The sequence below is a fragment of the Nematolebias whitei genome, chromosome 5, assembly GCF_014905685.2.
Source record: "Nematolebias whitei isolate Nwh7 chromosome 5, NemWhi1, whole genome shotgun sequence".
In the NCBI taxonomy this organism is placed as follows: Eukaryota; Metazoa; Chordata; class Actinopteri; order Cyprinodontiformes; family Rivulidae; genus Nematolebias; species Nematolebias whitei.
This window is the reverse complement of record NC_056502.1, coordinates 46,087,336-46,104,657: the sequence shown is the minus strand read 5'-3', so window position 1 is coordinate 46,104,657 and position 17,322 is coordinate 46,087,336. Positions and strand designations below refer to the sequence as shown.

The 17,322-nt window shown below is 43.4% G+C and overlaps 1 protein-coding gene across 1 annotated transcript in view; it reads left to right on the top strand.

Moving 5' to 3' along the window:
• The window catches only part of LOC119410421 (sodium- and chloride-dependent transporter XTRP3A), a 195,808-nt gene that overhangs the window by 66,602 nt on the left and 111,884 nt on the right, over positions 1-17,322 (top strand). The window contains exon 2 of the mRNA XM_037677333.1: positions 14,878-15,018. Coding sequence (XP_037533261.1) covers positions 14,878-15,018 — 141 coding nt within the window. The remainder of the gene's footprint in view (positions 1-14,877; positions 15,019-17,322) is intronic.

Below are 17,322 nucleotides of genomic sequence, written 5' to 3'. Positions count from 1 at the left end.
CGTCTTCATTAATGTTTCTCATGGTTCGATTATGGGGGCTAATTGTCACACTGTTAACTCCTGTAATTACACATCAGTCACAAAAAACTCAAGAAAATGTCTGATAATAATGTTGTTACTGCTCTCAGGGATTCAGCCCAACCCTAGACCCCCCCACTAATTACAGCACACCAAATGACTTTAAAAATGCCTCTGGGCTTCATTTTCTGCATGTAAACGCTCGTAGCCTTCTGAAAAAACTTGATGCTGTGAAAATCCTGGTCAGTTCTTCTGGGGCTGATGTTATCTTTATTTCTGAATCCTGGCTGAACAAATCTGTAATGAATAATGACGTGGCAATCAATGGATTTAACATCTACCGCTGTGATTGTCAAAAAAGGGGGGGGGTGGAGTCTATTTACATTAAAGATTCTCTGGTTTCAAGTCTTGTGTCTTCCAAAACAATTCCAAACCAGTTTGAAGCCTTATCTGTAAACATCACCTTGAATGGAGGCCAGATTTTAACTGTAGTCTGCTGCTATCGCCCACCCTCAGCTTCACCTGAGGTATTAAATGCCATCAAGGAATTCCTTGGTAATTTAAAAATCACAGAGGTCTTTTTGGCTGGAGATCTCAACATTGATTGGTGTAAGTCGACCCCCCCTCTGTGACAAATTCAAGGAATGTTGCTTGTCTTTTAATTTAACCCAACTGATCGACTCCCCCACTAGATTAAATAAAAGCCACCCTGAAAATTCCTCCATCTTAGACCTATTTCTAACTAATATGCCTCACAAATTCCCTGGTACAGGTGTATTCGCTGATCTTTTGAGTGATCATTGTGTGACAGCGGCTTTAAGAGATATTAAACTTCCACCTTCTAAGCCCAGATTAATTCAAAAAAGGGATCTGAAACATTTTTGTGAACAGTCATTCCTCTGGGATCTGTCTCACTTTGACTGGCATCGTATTCTGTTAACTGATGATGTGAACTCCGCTTGGAACTATTTCCATAATAATTTCATTTATTTCCTGAACATACATGCTCCTTTTCGTCAGTTCAGAATAAAGAGACGAGACAGCCCCTGGTTTACTCCAGAGCTAGCTGACCTCCTACACAGGAGAGATCATCTTTGGGCCGCAGCAAGAAAATCTGGCTCAGACACTGATTGGTTGAGTTTTCGACAGATGAGGAATAAATGCACAACTGCTGTTAAAGCAGCAAAACGCAACTATTTCTTATCTCAGACCTCCAAAAATCTAAATGACCCTAACAGATTCTGGAAAACCATTAAATCTCTCTCAGGCACCCCCCAATCATCTGACCTCCCATCACAACTTCTCATTAACTCTGTTCCTGTGTCAAATAAGCACAAGATCCTGAACTGTTTCAACAAACATTTTGTTGCTTCTGGTTCTTTATTTGACACAGTTACTAATGGAAAATCAACCACTTCACTTAATAACCAAACTTCTACAAATCAAATCCCTCCTACAAGTCAATCAGTTAATCACAGCTTCTCTTTTTCTCCATTCTCAGTCAGTGAGGTCAATAAACTGTTAAAAGATCTTGATCCTAAAAAATCTGCAGGTCCAGATGAACTTCCACCTTATTTCTTAAGGCTGGCTGCTCAAATCATCACAGTCCCTGTGACCCACATCTTCAATCTCTCCATAAGACAAAACTCCATCCCAGACACTTGGAAAACAGCCTTTGTTCTTCCTTTGCTGAAGGGAGGAGACCCCACCTCACTGAACAACTATCGACCAATCTCTAAACTCTGCATTTTAGCCAAGGTTCTAGAAGAACTGATAAACTCTCAAATCAAAAATTACCTGGACTCATTTAATATCTTACCTCCACATCAATCTGGTTTCAGGAAACAACACAGCACAACCACTGCTTCACTGAAGGTTCTTAATGATGTTGTTGAAGCACTAGATGCTAAGGATTATTGTGCTGCACTTTTCTTAGACCTGTCTAAAGCTTTTGACACTGTGGATCATAACATGTGTTCAACATAATGGTACTTCCTCCAGTTATTTAACAGTCAACAATGGTGTACCACAAGGCTCAGTCTTAGGACCCACCCTCTTTACAATCTATATACATAATGTAGGTAAAAACATCCCTAATGCATCCATACATTTCTATGCTGACGACACAGTTGTTTATTGTCGAGCTAAAACTGTTGCTAAGGCTTTCCAGCTTTTGAAATCTGCATTCAACATCGTCCAGACTGATTTGTTTCACCTCAAACTTGTCCTAAATGCCGAAAAAACCAAAGGGATGCTTTTTTCAAATAGGAAGTTGGTCCCAGCAGTTCTTCCTCCGATTTTATCCTCAAATGGTGTCCCCATTGAGTTTGTTGATTCCTATAAATATTTGGGTATCTTGGTCGACTCACATCTCTCTTTTAAGCTCCATGTGGAAAACTTGGTAAAGAAACTGAAAGTTAAACTGGGTTTCTTTTTCAGAAACAAATCCTGTCTAACCCTGAATGCTAGAAAACGCCTTGTATCTGTGACTTTCCTTCCCTGAATTGATTATGGTGACATTATTTACATGAACGCTCCTACAAGAACCCTGCAGATGTTGGATGCTGTCTATTATGGTGCACTAAGATTCATAACTGGCTGTGATTATCGTACCCACCACTGCACCCTGTATTCACTGGTTAACTGGACATCATTAACTTCACGCAGACTCTCTCACTGGTACATTTTCATCTTTAAATCACTTCTTGGTCTGTTGCCTTCATACATCTCCTCCTACATGTCTCTGCGTGAGTGCAGCTACGGAGTGCGCTCTCAGGACATTATTACCTGCAGTGTTCCCTCAATGAGGACTGAACTAGGCAAAAGGGCCTTCTCCTATTCCGCTCCTGTTTCCTGGAATATCTTACAAAAAGATTTGAAGCTCTCGACCCTGACCTCTCTAAGTGTCTTTAAGAATCTGTTGGACACATGGCAGGGTCCAATGCTGACATGTTCCTGTTGTTAGTTTTCTACATTTGTCTTGGACACATGGCAGGGTCCAATGCTGACATGTTCCTGTTGTTAGTTTTCTACATTTGTCTTGGAATCTAGCTGTTTTTTGTTTTGTTACCTTTTCCTTTTAGCCATCCTATTTGTTAAAAAACAAACAAACAAAAAAAAAACTGTAGTATGCTTTTTTTATAACTGTTTATTGTTGTTGCTGTTGTCCATTGTTGTCATCTTTCTTTGTTGAAATCAGGTCTCTTGTAAATGAGTCCTCGAGGCTCAATGGGATTTACCTGTATAAATAAAGGTTGATTGATTGATTGATAAAAGAGCACAACATGTCATGATTTAAGCTCCCTGCCTGTCTGCTCTTTGCCCCCTGCAATCGCTCTTGGCCACGCCCACTTGACTGCTCTGCATGGAGAGCAGCTGATCAGCTGCAGGAGGAAGTTTACTCTGCAGTATGGATTGCACAGAGGTGCAGCAGGTGCTAAATATTTTTAAATAATTAATTTTAAATAAAAATTTCATGCCGATCGTGCAGCTCATCCATCAGTCAGCTAATCGTGTTTCATGTTCAATCATATTTTGAAAAACCGCGATAGAGTGAGTCCATGATAAACAATCCACCAAGTAGCGAGGGACTACTGTAAATCGTTTTTTTTTTTTTTTTCAAAAAAGGAAGTATAAATATGACAAAACCCCAAATGGATAGCACACTTTTCGGTCAAGTCAAATAGATCCATTCATCCATCCATTATCTTTTACCCGCTTCGTCCATTTTGGGTCACGGGGGTCCCCGGTGCCCATGTCCAGCAATCACTGTGCAAGGGGCGGGGTACACCCTGGACGGGTCGCAAGTCCATCACAAGGCCACAGAGAGGCAAACAAGACAAACAACCATTCACTTTCTCACTCACATCTATGGACAACTTAGTTACCAATCAGTCTAACATGCAAGTTTTTGGTCTGTGGGAGGAAACTGGAGTACCCGGAGAAAACCCACGCATGCACGGAGAGAGCATGCAAACTCCACCCAGAAAGGCCCCCAGACCAGGATTTGAACCAGGGACCTGCTCGCTGAGAGGCAGCAGCTCTTCCAGTTGCGTCACTGTGCTGCCAAGCCAAACAAATAGGAATAGTGAAAATAGAGTGAAGCACACAGAAGTAGTTTGAAAATACACAGAAGAAACTATAAAGAGGAAAAATGAGAGTGTTGAATCAGCATTAACAGAATGTCACCTTTTTTAAAATTTAAACACACATTATCAGTGTTTATTAAAAACATTACAGCCAGTCTAAGGTATAGTTTGGACATTTTGAAGTGAGATCCTGTGGAAATGTGAACAACTACTGTCTTACCTGTTATGGATAGCTCATCACAGTTTTGAAAAACAGGTCAATTCTCACTAGACTGCTTACCTAATACCTGGTTAAGTGGGACCAAGAACAAAGTGGATTGCTGTTATCTTAAAACAACTTCAATCTAAAAATTTCAAAGCTGATTTATATCCCACTATAAATCAGCTTTGGTTTCTTGATAATCAGATATCAGCAAAAGGTACTTCTCATTTGTACGCATAAAATCTGATTTGATCCTTTATAGATTGTGGCTGCTTGATGCTAGAGTCCTCCCCAGAGGTGAACTGTGGAGGATGCTATGTGATTATTGGTGCTTCACTGCCGTTCAGTTTCTGTACACACGGTGCAGGAGTTGGTGTGCATTGGTGGCAGTAAGTCAGAGCCCTCTTGGGAGGGAGTGTGATTTCACCAGGGCTGCCCGTTGTCACTGATTCTGTTCATACATTTTTGGACATTTATTGGTGTAGCCAGGGGGTAGAAGGAGTCTGGTTCCGTGACCTGAGGATTTCACGATTTGCAGATGATGTGGTCCTGTTGGTGTCATCATGCCGCGATCTTCAGATCTCACTGGAGTGGTTCACAACTGAGTGTGAAGTAGCTGTACTGCAGAGCAGCACCGTGTGGCCACGGTCAGATTTTCTTCATGAGTGAGGGAAGAGTGGAGCGTGAAATCATCAAACAGATCAGTGCAGCTTCCACAATTCTCTGTGCTGGTCTGGTATGGTGAAGAAGGAGCTGAGCTGTAAGGCGAAGCTCTCTGTTTACCCATGGATCTACACTCACCTATGGTTAAAAACAGAGTAGTGACTGATAGTACAAGATCTTGGATACAGGAGATGAAATTAATTTATTAGGAGGGTAGCTGGACTCTCTTTTAGAGCAGTGCTTCTCAATTATTTTCGGTTACGTCCCCCCTAGGAAGAAGTAAACATTTCGTTCCTCCCCCCCCCCCAACTCTCTGCCGCGACTGTAAATAGTATAATTTGTCTATAAAATTGTTATAAGTACACCTCTAAATAACATTGTATCCTTATTAACATTAAATTAAAAAAGAAAGAAATATAGATCAACTTACGATAAAGATTATTAACATTGTTTTATAGTCTGTAACAGAAAAGGATTAAAGTGCATCAATTTGCCTGAAAAAAAAAAAAATCCTTATTTAAACTGTAAACATTTTTGACCATTTGATACTGAAAAATCAAATTAAGTACAATCAATAAATAATAAGAAATTCAAATTGATCAGCAACATTTTAAGTCAGGAGTGTTATATACAACACTTTGACCTACAAAACAAAAATGAATAAAACGATTTGTGCTGATTTTTATTTATTTTTTTATCAAAATGAGGAAGTCAGGATTAATGGCTACAATGAGCACATTTTGCAGTGCGCAGCTTTTTGAAGCGCAGTTTGAAACATGATCCTGTAACACTCAGCTCCTGCTCAATGTTTAGCTGGACTTGGACTTGGTCTCAGTGCAGCAGAGAAGTCGCAAAGAGCGCAAGAGTGAGTGGGCTGGGTGTGTGTGTGTGTGTGTGTGTGTGCAGAATCTATGAGCAGAAGAAACAAGCCTGCCACCTAGTGGCAGCTTACCCTAACCATTCATTATCTTAATCTTTATCTTTATCTCAAAGCAAATATGTTCTTGTTTTTAGTATTCCACCTTGTTTTATGGCACCCCGATTTATTGTTTTGTACGCTACTTTTATTTTAACTGCATTTTTATTGTAGTTTTTTGTTATTGTTGTCTGTACTTTATATGTTCTGTCTGGAACAGATCTCTCTTGTAAATGAGTCCCCGTGGCTCAATGAGATGAACCTGTATAAATAAAGGTTGAATGAAAAAAACATTCTTTACCCACTTCTTCCTTTTCAGATTGCATTTGTCACTGGTGTCCATGTCCAGCCATCACTGTGAGAGGCGGGGGACACCCTGGACATGTCTCCAGTCCGTCACAGGGACACATAAAGACAAATGAGACAAACAACCATTGACACTCTCTCACACCTAGAGACAATTCAGATTTCCCAATAAGTCTAACATGCATGCTTTTGGAATGTGGGAGGAAACTGAAGTACCCAAACCATTTGTTTATATTCATGGTTGTGGACTTCAGAAGGAATAAACACACCTACACCCCCCTGAACATAGGAGGATCTGTGGTGGAAGTGGTCTCCAGCTACAAGTACTTGGATGTACACCTGAATGACAACCTCAGCTGGGGCAACACTACCAGCCTGATCAACAAAGCTCATCAGAGACTCTACTTCTTCAGGTGGCTGAGATGAGCTGGACTGGGAAGCTCAGTCCTCACCTCCTTCTACAGTTGTGCAGTGGAGAGCATCCTGTGCTCCAGCATCATGTATGGCATGGAGGCTGCAGAAAGAAAAGCTTTGCAGAGAATGGTGAAGGCTGCACAGAAGACTGTTCAGTCTCCCCATCATCACAGACATCTACACCGCCAGATGCAGGAAGAGGGCCACCTGCATCATGAAGGATCCCACTCACCCAGCACACACACTTTTTGCCCTGCTCCCCTCAGACAGAAGGTTGAGGAGCATTAAATGTAGAACCACTAGACTGAGGAACGTTAGTTACATATTGTAACCCCAGATTCTATGAGTGTAAACGTAGCCCTTTATAAGTTGTCGCTATTGGGTTTACACTGAAAACTTCTAGTCCACGCCCACCTGCTGTGTGGGCCGCACCCGGTCCGTTATAAATTGCATCTGGACCAGAGCTTGACTACCAAAGGCTTACTCTTTTTCTTCAGCCTTTTGAGAGCCAGTGAGGCCCAGTTTTTCAAGGTGTACGCTTACACTCATAGAATCTGGGGTTACAATATGTAACCAACGTTGATTTTGTGTAAGCTACGCCCTTTAAAAGCTGTCGCTATTGGGTTTAAAGGGCGGATCAGGATATGGTCCATGCCTCACTGGGTCTGTCCAAGAACCATCAAAAACACCATGATATCTGCCTAAACCTCTTTATTTATTCAAGCATAATTACGCACCATTGATCCATGTACCTGGTGTGTACTGGATTACAGGCATGCAGCTTCTGTGCCTGATCTTAACTGAAGGAATGTTTATTCATATCAGGCAATAGAGGAATAAGAGAAGGGAAAAATTTCCCCTGAGGAAGAAGGAATTTTCCTATTTGAACGAGTAATCGTAGAAAACGCCCACTAATAATGACAGAGCAAGACTGTGTTGTTTTATTGTTTTGTTGTTTTTATTTATTTCATTTTATTTATTTATTTATTTTTGTTGTGTGATTGTGAAAAATCACTCTGACATAACTCTGAGAACTGAATGTGTCAGTGAAGAGCTGGAGACATCTCGTAAATAAAAATGAATGAAAGGGGTTGGTGATGACCATGATGCCGCAGAGCAGATGTCCTGCATAGACACACGTCTGTGCAGAGCTGTGGAGGTAGAAATCCCCCTGGTGGAATGAGCCCTGAGTCCTTCAGGCAGTTGCAGGCCAGAAGAACTATAGGCTTGTGATATAGCTTCACATAACCAATGTGACAGACGCTGGGGAGAAAAAGGCTGACCCTATGATCGTTCTCTGAAATGTGCAAACAATTGATCGGATTTACGCATCGCGACTGTGCGTGTCACATAACACCTGAGTGCGCGTACTGGACAGAGCAGGTGAAACGGTTCCTCCTCCATAGTTTTATGGGGAGGGGGACAGAACCCATCCAGTGTAACGACTCTGGACCTGAACGAACTTGTTATGCTTTTGGGTATAAAAACAGGGTTTGGTTGGAGTTCTGCTGAGCTCCGGTCTCCTTGAATTCTGAGACAAGAAGGAGCGACGGGCAGACCTGACAACTTGCTCACTTTTTTAGCTGATGTCAGAGCTAATATTAACGCTGTTTTGAGCGACAGATACTTCAAAGGTATCTGGTCCAGAGGCTCGAATGGATTTTTAGTGAGTACACTGAGAACGAAGACTAAATCCCACTGTGGTGCCAGGGCGCGAGTCACTGGCCTGAGCTGGGAAAACACCTTTCAGAAAATGTTTTGTTAAGGGGTGATTGAAAACAGTTCTATCGTTGAAATCTTCATGACAGGAAGAGATTGCTGCAGTATGAGTTTTAATTGCGCTGAAAGCTAAATTTCTGTCCAACAGCAGTTGCAGGTAGGACAAAATGCAGCCCAGGGAACATGAAGTCGGGTTTTTCTAGACACCATCGCTGAAAAGCAGCCCATTTAGAAACGTAAACAGCCGTAGTGGATTTTGTGCATGCCCCCGAATGGTACATATTACGTCTTTAGAAAACCCAAATTTTTCTAAGCATTCTCGTTCAGCAGCCAGACCAAAAGGGGCTGACCTATTATAGGGGGGCTCCTGATTACTCCTCCCGCCTGCAGGAGCATGTCCTGTCTCCATGGCAACTTCCTTGGTTGACCCGTCAGCTGTTGCAGAACCGGGAGCCACGAGGCATTTGTACGTTTTGGGGCGATCAGAATCATTTTCAGATTCTCCTTTCGCACCCTCTCCAACAGTGCTGATATCAGGGAAACTGGAGGGAAGGCATAAATCAGCATCTTTGGCCACGCTTTGTGTGCAAACACGTTCATCCCCTGTGGCGGAGCATCCTGTGGATTTAGGGAGAAGAACAGGGCGCACTGAGAGTTCTCTCGGGTGGCCATCAAGTCCACCTCCGCTCTCCCAAACCTGCTCCAGATTTGCGAGATTAGATCTGGATGAAGAGACCAATCCCTGTCCAGAAGATCTCCTCTCTACATAATATCTGCTCTTCTGTTCAGAACGCCTGGAATTTAAACTGCTCTGATCGGACATAAATGTGTACACGCCTAGCAGAGCAGATCCCGAACTGCATTCAGCAGCTGGACTGAATGCACACACCCCTGGCGATTTATGTACGCCGCTGTGGTTCTGTTGTCTGTGTGGATCATCACGTGATGATCCTGAACCAGTGGAGCAAAATGTCTGAGCACTTTTTTCTACTGTTCTAAAAAAATTATGTGATAAGACGTGCCAGCCGGCCACGCACCTATTATCATTTGTGACAGGCAGGTCCCTCCACACCAACGTGGATGATGTCACTTTGCCTAGGGGAACTCCCTCTGACAGGTTCAGGGAATTCTCCCAGTGGCTCAGATCCGCTCCCACATATGACGGAACGGTGATCAGGTGCCATTTGTGATGTACAGGGTCGACTTTCAGTCGATTGGACCATATTTGCAGGCGGTGCATAAACAATAACCCCAGCGGCACCACAACGTGAGCCGCTGACATAATTCCTAACAGTCACATGACTGACAGCACTGTTACTGTTCTGAGGGGCTGGACAAACTGAAGCAATGACATCAGGGATTCCCTCTTCTGATATGACAGGATAGCTGTCATGTTCACTGAGTTTAGATTCACTCCCAGGAATGTAATTAGCTGGGGCAAAATTATAGAGCTCTTCTCCCAATTTATTGTGAATCCCAGGTGGGACAGGTGATTCACTAAAACAACTGTTTGTGTCTCTGCTTCTTTTCTGAACTGAGATAACAGCCGGAGGTCGTCCAGAAAAAAACAGGATTTTTATCCCTCTCGTTTGAAGCGGCTGCAGAGCTACCTCCATGCATTTCGAGAATGTGCGTGGGGCGAGCGCGTATCCGAACGGCAGATGGATATACAGAAAACAGACCCCCTGGAAGGAAAAATGGAGGAATTTCTTGTGTTTGTTTAATATCGAAATGTGGAAATTTGCATCCTTCAGGTCTATGGACACAAATCAATCCCCTCATGTCACATATTCGAGAACACGTTTCACCGTAAGCATGAGAGAGGGTCGTTCCATGATGAATTTGTTGAAAACAAACAGATCCAGAATCGGTCTGAGCCCTCCCGACTTCTTCGGAACCAGGAAATACTGAAAGTAAAAACCGGCTTCCTCCTCTCCTGGGGGAATTCTGGAAATCATGTCTTTTTCCAGAAGCTTCATCAGCTCTGATTGAAGGATTACGCCTTGTTCTGGGGATGTGAGATGGGTTTCTATCACTCTGTTGAATTTTGGTGGTGTTTTTGCAAACTGCAGAGTGTAACCTTTGTGAATTAAATGATGCAATCATTTGTTCAGACTGCCTGTTTTCTGCTACGCTGCTATGCACTCCGAAAGTGGAAGCGTGTGAATGTTTTGTTTCGTACAGGAGAACAATAACTGAGCCTTTATCACCATCGTATCCTGTGTGTGTGTGTGTGTGGGGGGGGGGGCTTCGCCCACACTGACCCATGGGAGGCTGGCATGAAAAGGGCTGTTTATCAGCTCCTATGTAACGGTTCTTACAATATTCCCCAGCCGTGCCCGGATGGGGATGAGAACTGGTGCTAGCGGGTGAATAAAACAAGCGCCGCTTCAGTGGAAGTTCACCTTCAGCGCTCACTTCTGTCGGCTTGTCAGGAAAAAGAGTGATGGATAACCCCTGCGTAAAGCTCTCGCTTTAACTGCAGGTTCATGTTTTTTACCTGTGTGTGACAGAAAGGTCCCTGTGTTGTTTGGGTTTTAACTTTTTGTTAAACATCTTACCATTATGTGTTTTCTGACAGCTGCCTTCAGCGCTCAACTCCTCTGACAGGCAAGGAGGCAGGGCTGGTGGATGAGTGGAGGAGTCTCGGAGCACAGCCCCCCCACCTCCTGTTTGTGTGTCATTACACCAAAGCTGTTTTCCTTTTCGTTTATCTTTGAAAGGTTGCCTCAAGGTAACTTTTTCATTAATTGTGTAGGATGTGCTTACAGAAAACGCAACAGATGAATTCAGCCTGTCTGAATGAAAAACTCTGTTTTTTGAGAAAGTTTTTTTTATTTTTCACTTTAAAAACCCTGTTCATCTCAGCAGACACACACCCCTCAAAATGTCTCCGCAGCTGGAGCCTGCTCTGTTCTTGCCAGCCGCCAGCTGTCGGAGCAGGGCGGAAAAACGCTCGGGATAGGGTCACGTGGTCCTCACCTGTTCCAGGGCGTCAGGTGAGGACTGCAGTTGGTTCAGGACCGACTGAAAATGAGGTCCGAAGAGGCCATGTGAGGACACAGGACCTTCCAGGAGTTCTTTTTTAATGTCTTCTGGGATGGACGGAGACAGTTTCAACCACATCTGTCTCTGCAGCAACGTTTCCCAGGATGTGATGCGGGCGGAGCACTCTGCAAGCGCCGCAGACAGGTTGTTGATTGTGTCCGCAGCCGTGTTGATCTGGTCCAAACCTGCAGAGGACGGGCTCGGTTCCTTCGTCTCATTATTAAGGGCTAATATAGCAATGTTGTTGATTGCTGCTCCCACCTGCGATGAGCACTGATGGATTCTGTCCATCAGCTTTGCGGTGAGCTGGTCACTGGAGGATGGCAGGGTAATACGTCGACCGACGTATTTCACTGCTCTCACCCCGAAAACAGCCGACAAACTGGGTTCTAGGGAAGGGACGTTGGGAAAACCCTGGTCCGTGAGCCCTTTGACTTTGGTGATGGCTGCGTAGGAGGCGACCGGAGCCCTCAGCTTTAAAGCATCATTGGCTGAACCCAGGAGGAGGGCAGACACAGCCGGGAAACAGGGCCAGCTAAGCAGTGAGCCTCCCAGCCAGAAGGGTCGACATGGCCTGGACCACTGGTTCGGGCACTTCCAGGTCGCAGGCTCTTTCTGACCTCCTGTTGATCTCTGGGAGCTCATGGAGCAGAGTGATGGACGGCCCCTGGGGGCTCCGGGGGGGTGACCATCGAAGGCAACACTGGCTCCAAACCTCCTGTAAGGCAGGATGTAGCGCGGCTGCTAGCTGTTTCAGCTTCAGAGGGGGACGTGTTCGCAAACTCCATGTCCATTGAGTTAAAAAATTCCTCGAGCGAACAGTCCCCCCTCGGTTGAAACTCGACCTCCTCAGAGGAAAAGAGCTCACACCGGCGCTGCTTCTCCTCAGCCGAAGAAAGTTTACAGGCTGGACAAGAGAAGAGCAGATCCAAAGCTTGCTGAGCGTGGTCAGCTCCCAGGCAGCTTTCATACATGACGTGCTGGTCCATAGATAAGATGTAGCCCGTCTGGCATTCAGGGCACAGACGGATGGTCTTCGATTTCTTAATTGAAGTCATCATTCTTCTTCTATTTTTTTTTATTATTGTTTCTTAGAAGTAGTGTTCATAGCGTTGGCTGAAGAAGAACGGGAGTCGAGCTCCGGTCCAGATGCAATTTATAACGGACCGAGTGGGGCCCACACAGCAGGTGGGCGTGGACTAGAAGTTTTCAGTGTTTGGCGCGTCTGTGCGCGGGTAAACCCAATAGCGACAGCTTTTAAAGGGCGTAGCTTACACAAAATAGAACAGCTTCTACCCTGAGTCTGTTACACTCATAAATCTCTAACCAGGATAATCACTGTTAAAAAAAAAACAAAAAAAAAACTGTGAAAATCACTGTAATGCCACTTGGTTGTAGATGTGCTGACTACCAATGATGCTGATCTCATGCTGCTGATTATTTTGTGTTGCTGTGTTCATTAGTCCTCATCTACTTTGTACTCACACAGACTCATGTTCGTGCTGCTGTTGTTTTGGCGCATTAGTTTTGTACCATTAGTGCTTAGTAGGGGTTGAACGACTACATATTTTTTAAACTCGACATTAACATAATAAAACTCGAGTAGAACTCGAGTAGTTGATGACGTCATAGGATCTCAAGATGAAAAAATAAATAAAAAATAAATCAGCAAAAAACCCGTCATTTATTAGTTACAAAAAAAAGACCAACAAAACATTGGGAGAGTATATTATGCTCCTACCATTTATCATACTGCAACTAAATCACAGGAAAAACTAAACTATTAGTTATTATTATTAAGCTGCAAAAGTGAAAGAAACATGCAACACGTCAAGAACGAAACTAAAAGCAGTGGGGCGGACAACCGCCCCGCACCACCGCCAGCTGTGGTGCGCATTAGGTTTAGTTCTAAAGATTAATATGTTTATAGTTTTTTTTTTATAGGTTTAGAGATATATATTTTTTGCTTTTGGTTTGTGAAACAAGGTCAGAGGAAGCTGGTTCTGGTTCGGTCGATTGGACACAGTGTTACACTATATTCTGTGACCTGCAACAGTGCATGCAACACCACCCCCTACGGTCACAATATACGGTGGTCACAGAATATGGTATAACACCGGTTCGCAATGAGCTCCAAACAGTCAGGAAGTTTATTCATTTTCTGTTTCCTTACGGTAGTTGAACATGAAGATTCATCTTTAGTGACATATTTCCATACTATTGATGCATTTCTACCTGTTTGCCAAGACTGGGTCTGCTCCGCTCAGTCCTTCTGCTGGGAGGAATCCATTTGCTAGCTTCTACTAGTAGCCCGGTGCGGATCACGTGACACAATGACGTCACTGCGAATACTCAACGTGAAATTTAAAAACTCGATAGATGTCCTAGGAATCGACCGGTCGATTACTCGAGTAGTCTGTTAAAGCCCTAGTTCTTAGTGTATTCTTAGTTTAATGAATGTAGTATATTCTTAGTTCATGACTCGGATCTTATTAATGTTTTTCTTTACAATTTGTATTTTGTTGGATGTAACTGGGATCTTGTGTACATTCAATTCAATTCAAAAATACTTTATTAATCCCAAAGGGAAATTATTTGTTGTTGTAACTTGTGATCCTCATTTCATTAAGAGATGTTATAGATGCTGATGGCTGTAGGCAGGAAGGATCTCTTGTAAAGATCCATCCCACAGTGGATCCTAAGAAACTGGCAGCACATGCCGTCCAATCCGTCCACCCAGACTCGGCTGGCCTCTCGGTTCCTCCAGGCTGTAGGACTGCCTGAATGGCGGGCAGAACTCCTCCCAGAGTGATGGCCACTCCTTCCAGCAGTCTGCTGAGCTCCTCGTCACTGTGGACATCCAACTGTAGGTGCCGAGGGACGATTCTGTCCTTCTGCTGTCATGAGCCGTGTTTCCTGCTAGTTCCAGGATCTCAGTAGTCAGGCACTCGAGCACAGCTGGCAGGTAGATGAGAATGTGTCCAAAGAACATCCTTTCAACTTATTTGAGATTTGGGGCTGTAGTTGAGATATTATTTGAGCTTTTGAGATGTTAATCAGCTGCTGTTGGTTGTAGAAAACTGCCTCGTTGCCATGGTTACGAATCATAACAAATGTCCAAAACTAAAAAAGTTTCAGTAAAAATCCTTTCAGCTGCACAGCATCCGATACCAGAGGAAACAATCATCCAAAAAAAATGTGATTTACATCCAGAAAAAGAGGAATTAAAGTTTCCAAAAGCAAAATCTCAGAATGAAAGTAACAGAGCTGCTCCAACATGCAGCCACCTTGAGTGGCGCAATTCTAGAACAAGCATTCTAGCAATTCATAGTTTCGTTCCACCTCATGTACCACATGTGATGCAAATTACAATAAAAATCCTTGTGTCCTTGTATATTATTTTTACATGTTCAAAACTCAGACAAATAAATTCTGGCCTATTTTTATTGTTACAGTTTGATGCAAAGTTTTGTTCTTCTTTAATGGTTTGTTTCCTATTTCAGGTGGGTTCTTGATACCCTATCTCATTATGCTGCTTCTGGAAGGTGTGCCCTTGTTCTACTTGGAGCTTGCCATTGGTCAGAAGATGCGTTTAGGCAGCATTGGAGCATGGACTGCAATAAGCCCTTATTTAGGAGGACTGGGTAAGTTGTACTTGAATGATTGCGCTCGACGCGCTGAATATAAAGTGATTAGGAGTACCTTTGTCTCCCATCTGGATAAAAATTAAGGGTCAGCAGATGACACAAACACGTTTCATGATGATATAGCGCTTAAGACTTTTTTGTAATTTTTAAAATTACAGAATATTTATGATAAAATCTTAATTGACTTTCTAGGATTTTTTCAGACTTTTATTTGGATTCAGTTGCTTTTTCATTAAATTTCAGTCCCTGAACATTAACATTTTCAGAGGAAAGCTAACTTAAACTCAAGGGATGAGTCAGCGTTGTGCTGACACATAAAAAAAACCCCCACAAATTGTGTCCTGATGCATGCTCAATAATCCAGGTAAAAAAAATCCAAAAAAGTTAAGTCTGGTCCTCTGGACAATCAAAAAACAAAACAAAACAAATTTTAGACACGTTTCATCTTTCATTCGAAAGACTTCTTCAGTCTGAGGTGCTGTATTCAGCTCAGTCTTATAAATAGCACCTTCTCGTAGTGGATCAACCAGTTTGCTGCTGACAGCCAAAACCAGTTGCTCACATGATCAAGGAGGACCATCAGCCTAATGATGGATCATTAGCACACTGATGGCTGTTTGCTATTCACAGGGGGCTGAGTGATACTAGCAATAACAGCATTGCAAGAGGGGGACAGTTGAACACGGAGGCCTCCACCCCTGTTTAATGATGGACGGTTTATTTTCACAAAGATGGCCTCCTTTACTCCTCTCTCAAACCATCGTTCCTCTCTATCCAGGATGTGAACATCTTCATCTTTGAAAGAGTGACCGCTGGCCTGGAGATGAGTGTAGACCTCAGAGTCCTGGCCTGATGATGTTGATCTTCTGTGCTGGGCCATCCTTTTGGCCAGTGGCTGTTTAGTTTTCCCAATGTAAGACTGAGCACAGCCCTTCTGACACTGAACAGCATACACAATGTTACTCTGTTTGTGCTGGGGGACTGGATCTTTGGGATGGACCAGTCTTTGCCGTAATGTATTTTGTGATTTAAAAGCCAGTGGGAGGTTATGTTTAGAAAATAAACGTCTCAGTTTCTCTGATACTCTCTCACAACATATGGAATGACCACTGGTCTGGGTCTAGGTTCCTCCTTTTCACCTGATGGCTGGCTGGAGTCCTGTTTGGGTTTCTTCTCTGCTTTCAGGAAGGCCCAGTTAGTATATTCACATTGCTCTAGAGCCTGTCTTATGTGGGATTTCTCCTTCTGCCTGGCTCCTGAGTTAGTGGGGATGCTGTTTGCTCTGTGGTACAGAGGCCTGATGACTCCCAACTTGTGTTCCAAAGGTTGATGGGAATCAAATTGCAAACACTAGTCTGTGTGGGTGGGTTTGTGGTACACCTCAGTTTGCAAATATCCTCTATCAGAAACTGAGACCTCACAGTCCCAAGAAAGCCAGCCTGCCATTTTTTTTACATCTTCTCGTGTGAACTTGATATATTTATCCACAGAGTTGATGTGATCAGTAAAATGTTGGACTTCCTGAGATTTAATTTTAACCCAGTGTCGTCAACATACCTGAACCAATGACTTGGTGGTGTGCATGAAAAGGACGTCAAGGCTCTCTTTTCTACCTCGTCCATGTACAGGTTGGCCACAATAGAAGAAACTGCAGACCCCATAGCACACCCATGTTTCTGCCTATAATTTTGGCCCCCATATGTGAAGTAGGTTGACTGCAGGCACAGTTTCAAGAGTTGACACAGTTGCTCTGTGGAAAGCGTGGTTGCTCAGAGTGGTGTCTGATTTTAATCTTAAATTGACCACCTCTACTGCATCATGAACAGGAATGCACGTAAAGAGTGATGTGACATCAAAAGAGACCATTGTTTCATCAGTCTCCATGATGACATCCTTCACCTTATCCACAAATTCCATGGTGTTCTGTATGTGGTGTTCTGAGCGGCCAACTAAAGGGATGAGTACAGACGCCAGATATTTGGAAACATTGTAAGTGACAGAATTAATCATGCTGACAATTGGTCTTAAATGTACACCTTGTTTGTCGATTTTAGGTAAACCATACAAACTAGGTGTGGCCTCCCCTGGGTACAGCCTGTGGTACAGAATACGGTCCATAGCCTTGTCCTGCTCCAAATTTTTCAGGCAATCTATCATCTTCTTCTTGTAGCCACTTCCTGGATCTCTTTTCAGTGGTTCATAAGTGGTTAAGTCACTAAGGAGTGTCATAACTTTCTCATGATAGTCTTTCTGGTTCAAAATCACTGTGCACCTTCCTTTGTCTGCTGGGAGAATGATGAT